The 17258-nt window shown below is 35.4% G+C and overlaps 1 protein-coding gene across 1 annotated transcript in view; it reads right to left on the bottom strand.

The window, feature by feature from the left end:
• LOC127951765 (glutamate receptor ionotropic, NMDA 2C-like) overlaps positions 1–17258 on the bottom strand; it is a 58034-nt gene that overhangs the window by 20202 nt on the left and 20574 nt on the right. Inside the window, exons 3-4 of the mRNA XM_052549768.1 lie at positions 10128–10726; positions 2142–2256 (exon numbers count right to left, since the gene is read on the bottom strand). Of these exons, the coding sequence (XP_052405728.1) occupies positions 2142–2256; positions 10128–10726 (714 nt within the window). The remainder of the gene's footprint in view (positions 1–2141; positions 2257–10127; positions 10727–17258) is intronic.

The raw sequence follows: 17258 nt of genomic DNA, 5'->3' as shown, positions 1-17258 counted from the left end.
CCGTTTCATTAAAAGAAGTTCGTCATGCCTGCTGTCATCATGCAGCAAGACTCCTTGTGAATACATGTGCAGGATGAAAGAGGCCTCATTCTTTGAAGAAAGTAAAAAAAAAAAGTCTCCCTCTTTGTTTATCAGGCTCAAAGACAGTAGATAACAAAGCTAGAGTGACTGCAGCACAAAGGGAGAAATATCTGTTAAAGGAAGAGTTCACAGAAAAAGGAAATCTCACCTTCATGTCGTTGTGAACCTGTATGACTGACTTTCTTCCGTGGGACACAAAAGGAGAAAGACTCATGGCCATACGCTTGCAATAGGAACCAGAGATTTAAAGCTTCCAAAAGGATTCAAACACTTAATTAAATTATCATTAAAGTAGTCCATACTACTTCTAATGTCTCCTAAAGCCAAAGGATAGCTTTGCGTAAAGAAAGCCATCATATACTATTTCTATTTTGTCTATTTCTTACAGAAAGCCACTACATACAAAAATAGTGCAAAGTTCATAAGGACTACTTATTAGATACTTCACAATGGATTATTATCTTGATTGAAGCTTAAAAAGCATCAGTTTCCAGTTGAAATTAGCAAATGGCACACTTCAACATTTTTCCTTTTGTGTTCCACTTTAGTTTGGAGACCAATTCTCTAAAGTTTGCCTCAATAACCTCATACTGTAATTTGTTTTTAGGTTTAGGAATGGGGTGGATTAAGGGATATAAAACATGGTCCTATACATTAATATGTGCTTTATAAGTGATTAATAAGTAAAAGTGTTACCATAAAGACAAATAGCTTTGAAATGACATGAAGTTGAGTAAATAATGAAACAATATTTTGGGGTCAACTGTCCTAGGCAGCAGTAAGATTAAATGGAGAACAATATTCTTCATCAGTTTCTTGTGATATCTCAGCTATAATATCTACATTATTAGCTCTAGTGAGAAACTTCAGTATGGAAGTTTGTGTCTGCCACTAAATAAAAAATAAAAAAGGTAATTAATTTTTATCTCACAATTCTGAATTGCAAGTTTACATCTTTTTTTTCAGAATTGCAAAATATGAACTCGTAACTATGCCTTTTTTTCTCGCAATTGCAAGTTTATACTATCTCACAATACTGAGAACTGATTCAGAATGGTCAGATATGAACCAGCAAATGTGAGGGGGAAAAAGTCATAAAAAGATATTTACTTTATAACTCGAAAGTGTGAGTTTATATTATATAATGCAGAGACAAATTCTGAACTGTGAGATTGAAAGTTCCAATTAACTTTTTTAGTAAGTGGCAGAAATGGGCTTCCGTACTTCTGAGACTTGATATAAAGTTGATATTTAATCTAAGTCCACTAAGTCTCCAGAGTTTTGAAATAGCATCTCATTTGGAGCTTTGTTCCATTTTTTATGGCTTTCTCTCTCAGTGGTGATCCAGACCAGCATTGCATCACTTTCAGTTCCTGATTTAACTTCACTCCACCTGGAGGGGAAAAAAGCCTGGCCTCTGCCAGGAAGCTTTGGGCAAGATTCCACACCCAATATGAACTGAGTCCAACCTGAAGAGAATATCAATAGTGAGTAATTGCTTAAAGACTGCTGGGTGCAGTTTTTTGAGGCCCTGAACCAAAACAAACAGTCTTTTTTGGGCACCTTTCCCACTGGCCGTGTAAACAGTGTTGGGGTTGCATGAAAGTACTCACTGAAAGAATTTTTTGTTCACATTTCCATAAATGAATTCAATTCAATTTTTATCGCCTGCTATCACTGATGTGTGAAGACGAACCCAACCGCGTGGATGTGCAATCATTCATGGTGACCACTATAAAACAGAGCATCTGAGAATGGTTTGCTCATAAAAGCAGACAGTGCACGGACGATGTAATCTAACTCTGGTAAAAACATAAATGTTTAATAGGACATTTTCAATTTCCATTCTCTGAACATAAAAAGTGAAAGCTGGTGCATTTCAAACTAATAACGCTAAGGTGTATGTGCTATTTATCTATGGCATTTTGACTCACAACTAGCCTGAAGGAAAAGAAACCTGCAGAGGTGCATTAAAATTGATGCCGACATTGCAGATGCAACCTTTTGAATCGAGTATGATGGAATATGTTTTATAGTTTTACAAGTTAAAACATTCGTACCTTATCCCACTGTCTCCCGCGGTCCAGAGTGATTATGATCATGGAAGGGTTGACCAGATATCCATCACTGTTGAAGGAAAAGTCTGTGTTCTCCCAAGAAACATTCAGCATATGTCTGTGAAAACAGTCAGACAGATGTTTTCTCATCACTGTTCAGCAATCTCCATATTTAATTAACATCACGTCATATCAATTAGCACTAAAGGATATGAATATAAAAAGAATGAAAGCATGATATTTCAGGTTTTACTTTAATACTGTACTTATTGTTGGTGGTCATTAAGCAGCACATAGTAACCACCTAAAAAACACCCTAACAACCGCATAACAACATACTAGAAACAATACAGAACAAACATCCAAGAAAATAGTTCAAACCACACAGAACTCCCTAGAAATTATATATTTCTCCACAGACAATATAATATTGTAACTGTTGTTTTAACAAAATGTAAGCTGACGATGACAGTTATGCCACTCACTTTGCAAAAAATAAAATAAAATAAAGCACGTCTTGAGACTCCAAAAGCATTCACTGCGTGTTTAAGCCTATTTTGGATGCAGTTAAAATGCCCCTATGATTCGAGTTATGAAAGCAAAAAATATCTCTTTATGGGTTTCGTTTCTTAGATTTGTAAGATACGATATAGTTAAAGTTGTAGCAAGCAAGAGTGGGATTTTCCTTTTAGCATGTGTTCGTGATTGCGAATGTGATATTAACTATATACAACAGTAAAAAAAACATTTGAATAATAAGTGAATATTGAGTGAGTTACATTTTAGACACAATGTTGTCTGTTTTTTTTTCTGTTTCACCAATGAAAACAATTTCAAACAAAGCTCGAAAAGGCGTCTGTGCATCTCAGACAAAATAACATTCTAAAAAGCATACAACATGTCCGAGACCCAACATAGCAACACAAAGGCAAAAACAAAAAAAAACCTAGCAACCACATAGTAATGCATTTAAACCAATCAGGGGCTGGCTGCATTAAATACTTGAACTAGTTATAAAAAGTTCTATATTTTTTTCTTTAAGGCTGGTTATAACTTATTAAAGGGAGAATGGTGCACTTTGAATCCAAAAAGTAAGTCTGATTACCTCTTTGCAAATTACTAGCTGGTCGAATTTTAACATATTGGCTACATATGTTTATGCAACTGGCTCCAGAACACCCCAGCAACATAGCTCAGTCAATTCAGACTCTGTTTTGTGATGTATCTGTCTCACAGTGTTCCTGCTCTCATATAGAGTTTTTAATTTTAGCTATTTTTTGGACTCTCTGGGTTTCACAACATGCTAGTTATTATTGTTGGGCTTTAAAAAAAACCTCTGCAAACCTGTTCTGCTGAAACAAATTCCCACAGCTACGGAAAATGCCAAAACCATGCCAACACTTCCACTTCAGCCTCCCAGAGGAACCTCCACTGGAACCAGAGACACACCTCAGCGTGGGGCATAACCAATGTCAGCTGAAACCATCACAATAATCCACTGTCAAAATTAAAGTTCACCTCTCACTAGCACTAGCACTACAATCACTGCAGAACAAGTTATGTGCCGAACTGTAATGTTTAGATTGGGGGTTTGAAAATTCCTGATATTACTTGTTGATATTTTAAATCTAGGGGTGGATGCTTTTGATGCTTTAGGAAAATGGCTAAAATCCATTTCTAAAGATTGTGAACTGTATAATTCCCCAGCTCATTTCTTGGTCCTCTGTTTGTTCTCCAGATAGATTTTATGGTTTGCATTATATTTTCTCTGTCTCAGTGGAATTTGGATTGAAGATTTTAGCTTTGAACCTTTTGCCTTTTAAATTTGGCCATAAACTGTGAATGGAACATCTTCTGAATTCTCCCCATTAGAGACATCAAAAGTGCAATTTCTCTTCATAAAGCAGACCAAAAACCTCATATCGTTTTTAAACATAGGCACTGGCTTTATTACTGTGATTGATCAGATCAAGTTTACCAGCATCTCAGATCAAGTGGAATATATCATCAGAACAAGCTCAATTAGCGCTTTGAAAGTCTGATACAGTTTTGATACTGAAGATTGCATCATACCTCATGATATTGAAAACATTTGCTCTTATGCTCAAAGCATTAATAAATCAGATAATTGCAGCCACATGATTCATCGTGCAGCATAATTTGGTCTTGCTGTGAGTGTTATAGGCACGTCTGAGAGTCATCTGTGTGAAAAGCCAGCATAATCTGATAATCTGCTGTAATCTCATTAACAGGTAAAATGATTTAATCGTAAGAGACTTAATTAAAAACGGCCCATCAATAACGAGGGTGACTCTTCTGGATTGCGATTATTTCAGTGGCAGTTTATCTTTATGCCTCAAAACTGAATGAGTAACGAGAAATAAATTCCCTCAAAAGCAAGATTATATTGTCAAGAGGTCATGCTACTAGGGGAATATTAATGTGTTCATCTCTGTGCCAAAACCTAGTGAGCTGCCTCGATGTCTACAAAGGCAGCAGCTTTCCAAGAAAGTATGCTAACCGTCATGTAGCCTCACGTGTCTCAAATACTGTACTGTTTTGAGGGAGAATAAACAATTGATAATACAGGTGCTTGTCATATAATTAGAATATCATCAAAAAGTTGATTTATTTCACTAATTCCATTTAAAAAGTGAAACTTTTGTGAAATATATTTCAAATGTTTATTTCTTTTAATTTAGATTATTATAAGTGACAACTAAGGAAAATTCCAAATTCAGTATCTTAAAAAATTTTAATATTACTTAAAACCAATACAAAGATAAGATTTTTAGAAATCTTGGCCAACTGAAAAGTATGAACATAAAAACATGGATTTTCCTTGGTTGTCAGTAATAATCATCAAAATTAAAAGAAATAAACATTTGAAATATATCAGTCTGTGTAATGAATGAATATAATATACAAGTTTCACTTTTTGAATGGAATTAGTGAAATAAATCAACTTTTTGATGATATTATAATTATATGACCAGCACCTGTATATTTTATACTCTGCTGAAAAAAACAAACAAACAGCTAAAATCAACCTGGTTGGCTGGTTTTAGCTGGTTTAAGATGGACAGTGCTGGTTTAAGTCTGACCAGCTGAAGACGCCAAACCCCCTCTAAATCCAGTCTGCTAATCCACTAATGACCAGGCTGGAAGACCAGATAAACCAGCCAGTAGAGATTCGTTTAGAGCCAGAGTCTGCGGAGTAGAGATTCATTAGAGCCAGAGTCTGTGGAGTAAAGATTAATTTAGAGTCAGAGTCTGCGGAGTAGAGTTTCGTTAGAGCCAGAGTCTGCGGAGTAAAGATTAATTTAGAGCCAGAGTCTGCGGAGTAGAGATTCGTTTAGAGCCAGAGTCTGCGCAATAGAGATTCGTTTAGAGCCAGAGTCTGCGGAGTAGAGATTCGTTTGGAGCCAGAGTCTGTGGAGTAGAGATTCGTTTAGAACCAGAGTCTGCGCAATAGAGATTCGATTGGAGCCAGAGTCTGCGCAATAGAGATTCGATTGGAGCCAGAGTCTGCGGAGTAAAGATTAATTTAGAGCCAGAGTCTGCGGAGTAGAGATTCGTTTGGAGCCAGAGTCTGCACAATACAGATTTGTATGGAGCCAGAGTCTGCACAATACAGATTCGTTTGGAGCTAGAGTCTGCACAATACAGATTCGTTTGGAGCCAGAGTCTGCACAATACAGATTCGTTTGGAGCCAGAGTCTGCACAATACAGATTTGTATGGAGCCAGAGTCTGCACAATACAGATTCGTTTGGAGCTAGAGTCTGCACAATACAGATTCAGTTGGAGCCAGAGTCTGCACAACAGAGATTCGTTTGGAGCCAGAGTCTGCACAATACAGATTTGTATGGAGCCAGAGTCTGCACAATACAGATTTGTATGGAGCCAGAGTCTGCACAATACAGATTCGTTTGGAGCTAGAGTCTGCACAATACAGATTCGTTTGGAGCCAGAGTCTGCACAATACAGATTCGTTTGGAGCCAGAGTCTGCACAATACAGATTTGTATGGAGCCAGAGTCTGCACAATACAGATTCGTTTGGAGCTAGAGTCTGCACAATACAGATTCAGTTGGAGCCAGAGTCTGCACAACAGAGATTCGTTTGGAGCCAGTCTGTGGAGTAGAGATTCGTTTGGAGCCAGAGTTTGTGGAGTAGATATTCGTTTAGAACCAGAGTCTGCACAATAGAGATTCGATTAGAGCCAGAGTCTGTGGAGATTCTCTTAGACCCAGATTCTGCGGAGTAGAGATTCGTTTAGAGCCAGAGTCTGCACAATAGATTCGCTTAGAGCCAGAGTCTGCAGAGCAAAGATTTGTTTAGAGCCAGAGTCTGCGGAGTAGAGATTCGTTAGAGCCAGAGTCTGCGGAGTAAAGATTAATTTAGAGCCAGAGTCTGCGGAGTAAAGATTAATTTAGAGCCAGAGTCTGCGGAGTAGAGATTCGCTTAGAGCCAGAGTCTGCAGAGTAGAGATTCGCTTAGAGCCAGAGTCTGCGGAGTAGAGATTAATTTAGAGCCAGAGTCTGCGGAGTAGAGATTCGTTTAGAGCCAGAGTCTGCGCAATAGAGATTTGCTTAGAGCCAGAGTCTGCGGAGTAGAGATTCGTTAGAGCCAGAGTCTGCGGGGGAAAAGATTAATTTAGAGCCAGAGTCTGCGGAGTAGAGATTCGTTTAGAGCCAGAGTCTGCGCAATAGAGATTCGCTTAGAGTCAGAGTCTGCAGAGTAGAGATTCGTTTAGAGCCAGAGTCTGCAGAGTAGAGATTCGTTTAGAGCCAGAGTCTGCGCAATAGAGATTCGCTTAGAGTCAGAGTCTGCAGAGTAGAGATTCGTTTAGAGCCAGAGTCTGCGCAATAGAGATTCGCTTAGAGCCAGAGTCTGCGGAGTAGAGATTTGTTTAGAGCCAGAGTCTGCGGAGTAGAGATTCGTTTAGAGCCAGAGTCTGCAGAGTAGAGATTCGTTTAGAGCCAGAGTCTGCACAATAGAGATTCGCTTAGAGCCAGAGTCTGCAGAGTAGAGATTCGTTTAGAGCCAGAGTCTGCGGAGTAGAGATTTGTTTAGAGCCAGAGTCTGCGGAGTAGAGATTTGTTTAGAGCCAGAGTCTGCAGAGTAGAGATTCGTTTAGAGCCAGAGTCTGCGGAGTAGAGATTTGTTTAGAGTCTGCACAATAGAGTTTCGTTTGGAGCCAGTCTGTGGAGTAGAGATTCGTTTAGAGCCAGAGTCTCGTGTCATGAGGTGGAGCCGTGTTATCAAACTCCTGCCCAAATCCCACAGACCCAATCAACCATAACGACACGCCCCATTTTTATAGCATCAAATTACTAGCTAAAATAAAAACATATCACAAAAACTAACAATTGAACATATATCAGCGTGATAACAACTACATTAAATTACCAAAACCATCTTTCAAAAAATTGTATTGGAGGTGTTATTTATTTTTTGTATTTGTATTTCTTAAAAAATGGGGAAAAAAATTAAATATAAGACCTTGTTTCATACCAGAAGTAGCCTGTTCTGTATTGCCTGTTGTGTGCTGTCAGTTTTATCTTTGTTCTGCAATATTTTTTTCACTAAGTGAAAACGTGTAGTGTGAGAGTGGCTTGGCTTGTCGGAGATGGCAACAGTAACTAAGGAGGGTAAGTTTTTGCAAACGTTTAATTGATTTAATAGAATTTGGAATTAGCATGTTGCTATGATAATGTGCAGAACATAACAAGTTGCCTCACTGCCTCCACTGCCACAGACAGCTGCTTTCTGAGACATTATGCTAATTGTCATGATTTTTTTTCAAATAGTGCTTTTACAAAGAGTCACAACTGATTTTAAGTTTGGCATTAGCATGTAGCTAAGCTAACAGAGCATTACTCTAAGTGCTAATAATTATTAGGTAAAAGAGTTTTAATTAAACATTAGCTGGTTTAAATCAGCCTTTCAACATGTCCAAGCTAGTTAGCTGTGGTTTACTTGAGAGGACAGTTCATCTCCCAGCCTGACATGTTGGAAAGTTTCCAAACCCTCTCTAAAACCTGCCAACAGATCAACCTGACCAGTCTGGGAGACCAGCTAACACCAGCAAACCAGCTTAGGATGATGTTTTTTTTTTTTTGTTCAGCAGGGACTGGACTACTTATAATTCTGAGTTTTTAAATACCTGTTTGTTTATAATCAATCCACAATTTTTCACTTATTTTCCCACTGACCATTTTGTAATGGCATTATAGGATAGCTTTCTCCACAAACGGTAAATGTGAAGCTACTTTACAATTTTACAACATAAATGACTTCATTTTGGAACATAATATATGACATTTATGCCATTTTTTCCCCCTACAAAACATGACTTCCTAATTAGTTTTCAAGTAATGAAAATGTGAATTGTTTCAATTAAACAGTTTAACTGGAAAATAAACCAAAAAATTTAGAACAAATATGATTTTTTTGCAGTATACTGTATGAATGTTCTTGCAAAGAGTTATGTAAAGATTCTACGAAAATTATTTTTATGTGTTGCACAAACAAAAATGACAGTCAAAAAGTGGAGAATTACATGAGAATATGTAAACTCTTACTTTAATAATGATATAATATCCACTATATTTTTGGTATTTTACAGCCTTGCACACACATTTACAGATCTCCCACATGCTTTATAACCCAGTGACCTTGGACTGCACCAAGCACAGAGCACCTCTCTCTGCCTTGGCCCCCTTTGGATGATTAAAACATTGTCTGACGAAATAGGATTTGTTGTGTTCCCTGGCACAGATGGCACCAGATTGCTCTTTTGGGCAGCCCTGGCAAGAAAGGGCACATCACAAGTTATATCTTCGCTCTGATCCCTATATCTAAATCCGGATGGCACAGACTGGCCAATGTGCTGCAAAGTGAGCACCCTGGATTTTGGCCCTGCTACAGAAAAATGCTGGCAGAAGTTCAAACTTTCCTGTCACTTTATATCCGTTCACCTTTATTTTGCTTAGGTGATCCTGTTGGGTCAGGTAAATCCAAAGGTTCTTGGGAGTTTTTCTTGTAACCTTATCATAGATTTCATAACAGAGCACATTTGTACATGTGGATTTCCCTAATATCTTCCATCTGTTGTCCAAAATCCCTCATACCATGGCTGTATCCAAATTGTGTCCAAACTAAACAGTAAGCGGTATTAGGATTAGTGCATCCCAAATCAAAGTCCATTTGAATTTCATTTAATTTCTGATGGACTTTAAGTATTATTACTTAATTTGTGTTACCTATTTCCGACAGACTTTTAGTATATTGGCCACAACCCCTTGCACTAAAGAAAATGACTCTGTTATAATAAAGACAAAGCTTCAGCAGTTGTTTTTAAAAGGGATGCACAATATATCTTTACCATATTAATTATCTGACAATATTAAATGTTTTTAGTTTGTTGGTATCCATTATTTGTTAACGTATCCTCTTTTTTTACATGTAGGTAATCTCAGCCATCTTGCAAATCTCACATTAAAGCTAATCTTTAAAAACACTTACAATGTAATAACACTGTTAAATGTAAACTCCAGCAAGTATAAAAATATCCATTCTGTATATTATATTGATTCATATATATATATATATATATATATATATATATATATATATATATATATATATATATATATAGTCATAATTTACTCTTCCTCATGTTGTTCCAAACCTTTATGCATTTATTTCTTACGCAAGCACATAAAAGAAGATATTTCGAATAATGTTGGTAACCAAAACAATGTACGGGCAAAAAAGTAATAAATACACTGCAACTGAAACCTGGTTACCAAGATTCTTCCGAATATCTTCTTCCACATTTCAACGGACAAAGAAAGTCATGCAGGTTTGGAACAGCACGAGATTGAGATCATGATGACTGAATTGTATTTTTTAGTTGAACTCACTATAAGGGTAATATCTCCACCACTAGTGGCACTAAAATAATAACTGTGAGAACCCACCTGAAGAGAGTGTCATTGGTGGATGGCCGCTCTGGACTCAGACAGTCCATGTGTCCGTCAGGAATAAACCCTCTCTGTTTGCGGAAGCTCTCCACTCCTTTCACCACGATGGCTACACCATCCCTGACCCTGTTTCTCAAGCTCATCTTCCAGCGATCGGTGATAATGCTGATCAATCCAATGGGGAAGCTGTCTGGAGGAGGCATATTGGGGTTTCCCACTGCAAGGCTGGGGATAAACCAGATATACCCCGGACCCACCAAACCCACTTCCCTGGCCATGGTGAAGAGGTACTGGGCCTCGTCGTGCGAGCAGTACACCAGCAGCACCTGCGCGTCGATCTGCTGAAGTAACCGGCGGGCACGGAGGTCGTTCAAACCATCGGCCAACATGTCAAATGTCAAGATGTCCTGCATCTCCCAGAGGAAGTAAGACGTATCGATATAGGAGCGGATGTAGTCCACATAGGTGTCATAGCCAGGGTACAGGCTGGTCACCACCACAAAACTGTCCCAGTTGTACTCCTCCATCATCTTGAACATCCCGGCGATCTGCTGCTGGACGGAAGAGCCCAGCTGAAGGAAGGAAGAACCAACACCCTGCGAGAAAGACAGCAAAGTGAGAGCTTGACCTCATTTCTCCATATTGCTTCTAGCTGTTAAAACCAAAAACATTCATTGTGTGTAACTGAAATATGATTGCATTCAAATATATAGCTTTTTGTGTGTATATGCTTGCAAAAGCTATATACTGTATGTGTGTACAAATTTGAATGTTAACTATTATTTTTATTATTATAATTATTACTTTATATATTAAATTATTATAATTTATGAAATATGAAAATATTTAATACCACTACAATATCCAATAAGAATTTTTATTATTAATGTTATACATTTATTTTAAGTATAGTAACTTATAAAAGTACAGCATATTAACTACTTAATAGTAATATTATATTGACTATAATTTTATATAAATACAAATAATATATTCATCATCAACTGAATAAACAACTTGATGCATTAATATAGAATCTAAAAAATATTCAGTAATAGGTGTATTACACATAGACTGTTCAAAATAAACATTTTAAATATAAAAATTATGAATTATTATATAGTCATATTATTATATATTAATATTGTATGTTATAATATATTATGTTATTATATAACAAATTATTTTAATTTATAAAATATCAAAGATTTTATAATTATAAGTAATACTCCTCCTCCTACTACTAATATGAATAATGACAATTATTGTTGTTGCTATTATTATTGTCATTCATGTTAATATTATAAATGTATGTTAAATATTTAAATATGATAACTATTATTTATTACTATAGCATACAAATTAAATATTAATATATTTTGTAGCATTTATTTGTAGTATCACTGTCATTATCATCTAAATAAATAACAACATTACTTATAATTATTATAAATTACAGCTACATATAAATGTAACTTTATTTTAGTATGCAAAATATAAAACAAACTGTATAATATATATAATTATAGATAATACTACTACTACTTATATTATAAATAATAGTATTTTACCTGTTGTCATTGTTGTTATTATTAACTTTAAATATTTAAATAAAATAATTATTACATAAAACTAAAGCATGTTAACTACTAAATATGAATATTTTATTAACTATAATTGTATATTAATATAAGAATAATCATGGTCGTCATCATAAGTAAATAACACCATAACTTGGTGAATTAATAAAGAAATCAAATGATATTCTGTCTCATGTGTTTTCTTTATATTGCCTGTTCAAAATATCTCTGAATACAGATCATCCAATTTAATTATAGAACCATAACTAATTGTTTTATAAATGCTCTTTAATTGTGCTTAATGTGGCACAAATAAAGCACACTCTGCGAATGAGGTTACAATAAAATATTTATATAGCAATTAAAAAGTAATTGCTTATAGCCCATAATCACATTCTTCACTATTATTCAGGTGAAATGTGTTTTTACTTGGCAGTTGCATATTTAATCATCCATGCATAACAAGTTTATAATTTTAAAACATACTGTAATATCAGTTCCCCAAAGATTGGTTTCATCCAAATGTACAGTTCCCATGGACCCGGGGAGAATTATAAGGTCAAATTACAAGCATTTGAAGAACATAAAGGAAACTATATTGCAGTCCAAAGATCACGTTTACTTCTATCATCTAAGAAAAGTCTATAGTCAAAGATCTGACTGCATGGACATGATATTTGGTTCTAAAAGGTTTATTCCCAAGAGAAAGATTGCAAACATCTCAGATAAACAGCAGATCTTAGGTGTATTTTAAACAACATTTATCATTTTAGAAAGAGTATACAGGGACTGAATCTAAACTGGACCCAGTTTTTATCTAGTAGATGAAGGCCAACTGCTAGCAGAAGGGGATTTCATATTGAACCGCTTCCTGAGAGAGACTTTCAGCATAACACAGTGATGTCCTTCAGACAAAAGCATTGGGAAAGTAGGCTAAGCCTGTTCATTAGGCTGGGAACGGGAGACGTTGCCGTTTATTCCACCTGTTCGCTGACCCCTTTAACTGCTCTAAAAATCACAGTGCTTGAACGCTTGTGTCATTGAACGACCATTGCATTTAAAAAAGTACAAGGTGTGACACCAAAAATTGGTTAGAGCAATATAATGGGTTGGGTATTTATAATCTGGTCCCATTACAAACTATTGAGTTCCCAACCTCAATATTTATCATATAAGAATTTGTTTGAAACCACTGCGTCCTTCAGTTTTTTTAGTGTTTAATGAAGACTTTAATTAAGCTTAATGAGTCACCTTAATTAAGACTCTTATCAGCAGCATCTCATTTCAGAGATAAGAAGAAAGAAACAATCTGTCAGTAGAGTGTTTAATGCTATTGATTCTGATAGATTTGTATTTATATAATTGTTTTTAATATATGCAGCTTCCAAAACTAATTATTTGCATCTTGTTTGAATCAACTTGCCTGATTATTGAAGGTATGACGACATTTGGTCATGTATCAAGAACTAGTTGTGTGAGAGAAAAAAAATTGGATAGAAAACATTTACAAATTTAAATAAAAAATCTGCCTTTTAATCTGAAAAAAAAAAAATGGTTTAGAAAAAACGCAAAAATTGCTATTAAATGTTACAATTGAAGACTACAATAAGAAAATCTTAATAACCTGATTATTTTATAATCTTTTTATTTTTTCTACCTGTGGAAATTTTCATGGTTTGTTTTTATTTGGTATTTTGTCTGTATTTCGGTTTTATTAATGCATTGTTTCTACATCTTCTATTGGGTCTTATTCCTGTGTAGCGCTTTGAGATTCTAGTTTTAAAGGCCAACCAGCGCTATAAAAAAATTTAAGTTTATTATTATGATTATTAATAATATTTTACAGTGTATATTGCTTTTGTAATTTGCCAAACATGTACTTTATGGAAAGTTGACAGTGTGCAGAACACAGCACAACTGATTTCAAAATCACAATAAATGCAAATCAGTATATCAGAATGATTTCTGAAGGATCATGTGACACTGAAGACTGGAGTAATGATGCTGAAAATACAGCTGCACATCGCAGGAATAAATCACATTTAAATGCATTCAAATAGAAAACAGTTATTTTTACTTGTAATAATATTTCATAATACTGCTGTTTTTATATATATTGGCAGCTGATCCACACAAGAAGTGAGTCTTGAACACTCATGGACTTTGGTGCTGGATGCTGTAATAGGTGTACTCAGATCATTGTATGTTCATAAATATATACACTAATTTATCTCTTCACCAAAAGACTATTTACCAACTGAGAAAAAAACGTAATGTGCCAAATCACTCTAATGTGGAACGCCTCTGAATGGAGAACAGACTGTAGTCTATTACATAATGATAATAATGCATTCCCAGTGGAGATTATGTCAAGTTTATGTCATCATAAAAGTAATCTTTCTGTCTCTCTCTCATCCATATGCAGCGTAATTGGCTAAGAGTCTGAGCATGCATTTTATTTTTAAATACTGTCTCCTCCCCTTTTTGCTGACATCACGAGCTGCATCTAAACGCAAAGCTTTGGAAGGATGACCACCCTCAAAGATTACAGACAGTGTTCAGTTCACCAACAGATCCTGCACCATATTCATGTGTTAACACAGTTTGTATATATCACTACCCAACAAACATTAAATGTTATTTTATCCACATTATCTGTTAACATGCCAGTGCCTGTCTCTACAGAGAGAACAATAATTCTGCATGCTATGGAGGTAATTCAGCACAGACATCACGTGGATTGTTGAGACGAGGTGTGCTGTTGTGTTTCTCAGACTTCAAACTTACAATTTCCATCTGCTGGATTATGAAAGCAGCAAAAAATAGACTTGCACTGAAGGAGGTACCTAAGCCGTATCTGCAGACTGGAATACTGACGAGACATTGAACAGACACATAAAACACATAATAATGAGCTACAACCATGTTAGCAACTACACAGCAGTGTCCTGGCAAGCACCCACAACATCCTAGAGCCACGCAGAGCATCTCTTGTATTCAACAGCACTCAAATCCCTTCAGAAACTCATTCCTTCTGTCATTCTACTGATGTCATTCTGGAAGATTTACAAACAGAAATTCCTAATGTTTTAAACATGGCTATATAATCGGAAAAAGAACAGGAAAAAACAGTTTCGATTTTTTTTTTCTTCTTTTTATTATTTAATTCTTGTTATAGAACCAGACATTTAATGTAAAACAATGAAAATCCATAAAAAAAGTTAAAAAATATAATCTTAATATTATTACTACTATTTAATTATTATTACTAATATTATTCATTTGTCAAAAATGATTTCTTTGTGCATATTTAGGATACATTCAATATATTAGCCCCAGTAAGACTAATGATTTATTTGTTTATTAATTTTGATAAGATGAACTACAGTACTTACAGCCTTTATTAATCTTATTCAATGGTCATTTCTACATCTACTAATACTTTTTTGAATAAACGTTTACTGTGAACAAACAATGAACGATTGTAAGGTTAGTAAATGCTGTAAAGTTGTATTGCTCATGGTTTATGTTAACTAAAGCATAAACTAATGTTAACAAATGAGAACATATGTGACCCAGGAACCACAAAACCAGCATGAAATTGAGATTTATAGATCATCTGAACGCTGAATAAATAGGCGTGATGTATGGATTTTTAGGACAATATTTGGCTGAGATACAACTATTTGAAAATCTGGAATATTCGGGTCCAAACATATCAAAATATTGAGAAGTTGTCCAAATGAAGTTTAATCAAAATTATTATTTATTTTGTAATTTTACATAAAGGGTTTTATATATTTACAATACAAAATGTACTAAATGTCTTCATGGAACATGATCTCTACTTAATATCCTAATGATTTTTGGCATAAAAGAAAACTATAATTTTGACCCATACAATGTATTATTGGCTACTCTTACAAATATTCCTTTTTCTTTGTTTTTCTCTTGATATCTCTGCTCATTACTCCACTATAGGTGTTCTGGTCCAGTCGAACGAGAAATATAAAAGCTTAGCCGCTTATGTGCGTTTTATCTCCAAAGGAAACTTCTCTGTGTGTGTCTCTCCATGTGTGTGATAGATAGAGAGTCCACTGTGTCCACTGTGGCTCTGCACACGGCCAGATAAAGCAAATCTCTCGCTCGGTGTCTCCGAGGAGCTTCTAGGCAAAGCAAATATCACTGAAACTCAGTGAACCAATACAACTTATGAACAAATCATAAAGGTACATTGGCAAAGGAGGAGTTCATTTGCCATTCAATTTCCTTATGCCTGAAAACAGTTAACGGCTTCTGCCGGATCTCCCGGTGTCTGAAGGCAGCACGAGCGCCACATTGATCCATGATTGACTGCTGAGAGGAAACACACAATGATTTCATTCTCATCGTACGCTTGAAGTATGAACGCTCGCTTCCTACAAGATTAGATTCTGTACACGGCTCGCAAGAACAACAATAAAAAAAAAATTTTTTTTGACTACATTGGATTTTGGTTGTTGTGTAGCCTCAAAGGCATGGCCATGAATATCTAAAGATGTTTGCCTTTGTTTTTCAAGGTAACAGATGACCGAAATGGCCACATGATCATGTTTGGCTCAGTAAGAGGGGTGCAGAATAATGCATACTTAAATACATAAAAATAAAGGTTTTTATCAGCATTGATTGAGCCTTTGAATCTCCACTGTACAAAAGATCCTTTATAGTGAAAAAAGTTTATGTGGATTTTCAAATTTTTCTTCACACTTAAAAAGAGAGAAAGGTTCTTTGGGGAACCAAAAATAGTTCTTCAATGGCATTGCTGTGAAAAGTCCCATTTGTAATCTTTTGAGTGTTGCACAAAACTCTCAGAACAAAGTTGGTTTCCGGACTAATATCCTTCCGTGTCTTATTCCTGGAGTAGATGTCTAATAAACAGGAAATGGATGAAGGTGAAAGAACTCGATTCCTATCAGTTAATCGATACCAGCATCAAAAAGCCCTAGGGAAAGTAGTACATTTGTATTTATCTCTGCCTAAGCTGGCCATACTATCACAGCAGTATTTTAGATTATTATGGTTACATATGTTCTCATTTCTGTTAATCAACCACTGATTAAAGAACATGTGTCTTAAAGTAATTGTGAATTTGTCCTGCAGTTTTGAGTGCTTTCAGTCTAGCCATTGATTTTGTTTGATTGTATCCTGAGTTTTATGTTTTTAAATGTGATTATTTTGTTTTGGAACCTCGTATTAGTGGAGAGCCTGCCACTTACTCATTACAGACTACTAAATATGACCCAAACTTCTGTAACAAATGAACGCAAACTACATTTCTGAATCGGATTCATTTGAAGCAGTGACTCTTAAGAAGATGCAAGCCAATAATGATAGGAATCAACTTTTGTGTACAGATGTCTTAAAGGTACAGACACACACACAAAACTTTTGGAAACTGGTAATGAACCGTCAAAAATTACAGCTATGTTCAGTGTATGAAACATATATATATATATATATATATATATATATATATATATATATATATATATATATATATTCTATTTGC

Source organism: Carassius gibelio, chromosome B3 (genome assembly GCF_023724105.1).
Source record: "Carassius gibelio isolate Cgi1373 ecotype wild population from Czech Republic chromosome B3, carGib1.2-hapl.c, whole genome shotgun sequence".
In the NCBI taxonomy this organism is placed as follows: Eukaryota; Metazoa; Chordata; class Actinopteri; order Cypriniformes; family Cyprinidae; genus Carassius; species Carassius gibelio.
Note: the sequence above shows the minus strand (reverse complement) of the source record. Positions and strands in the feature narration are given on the sequence as shown.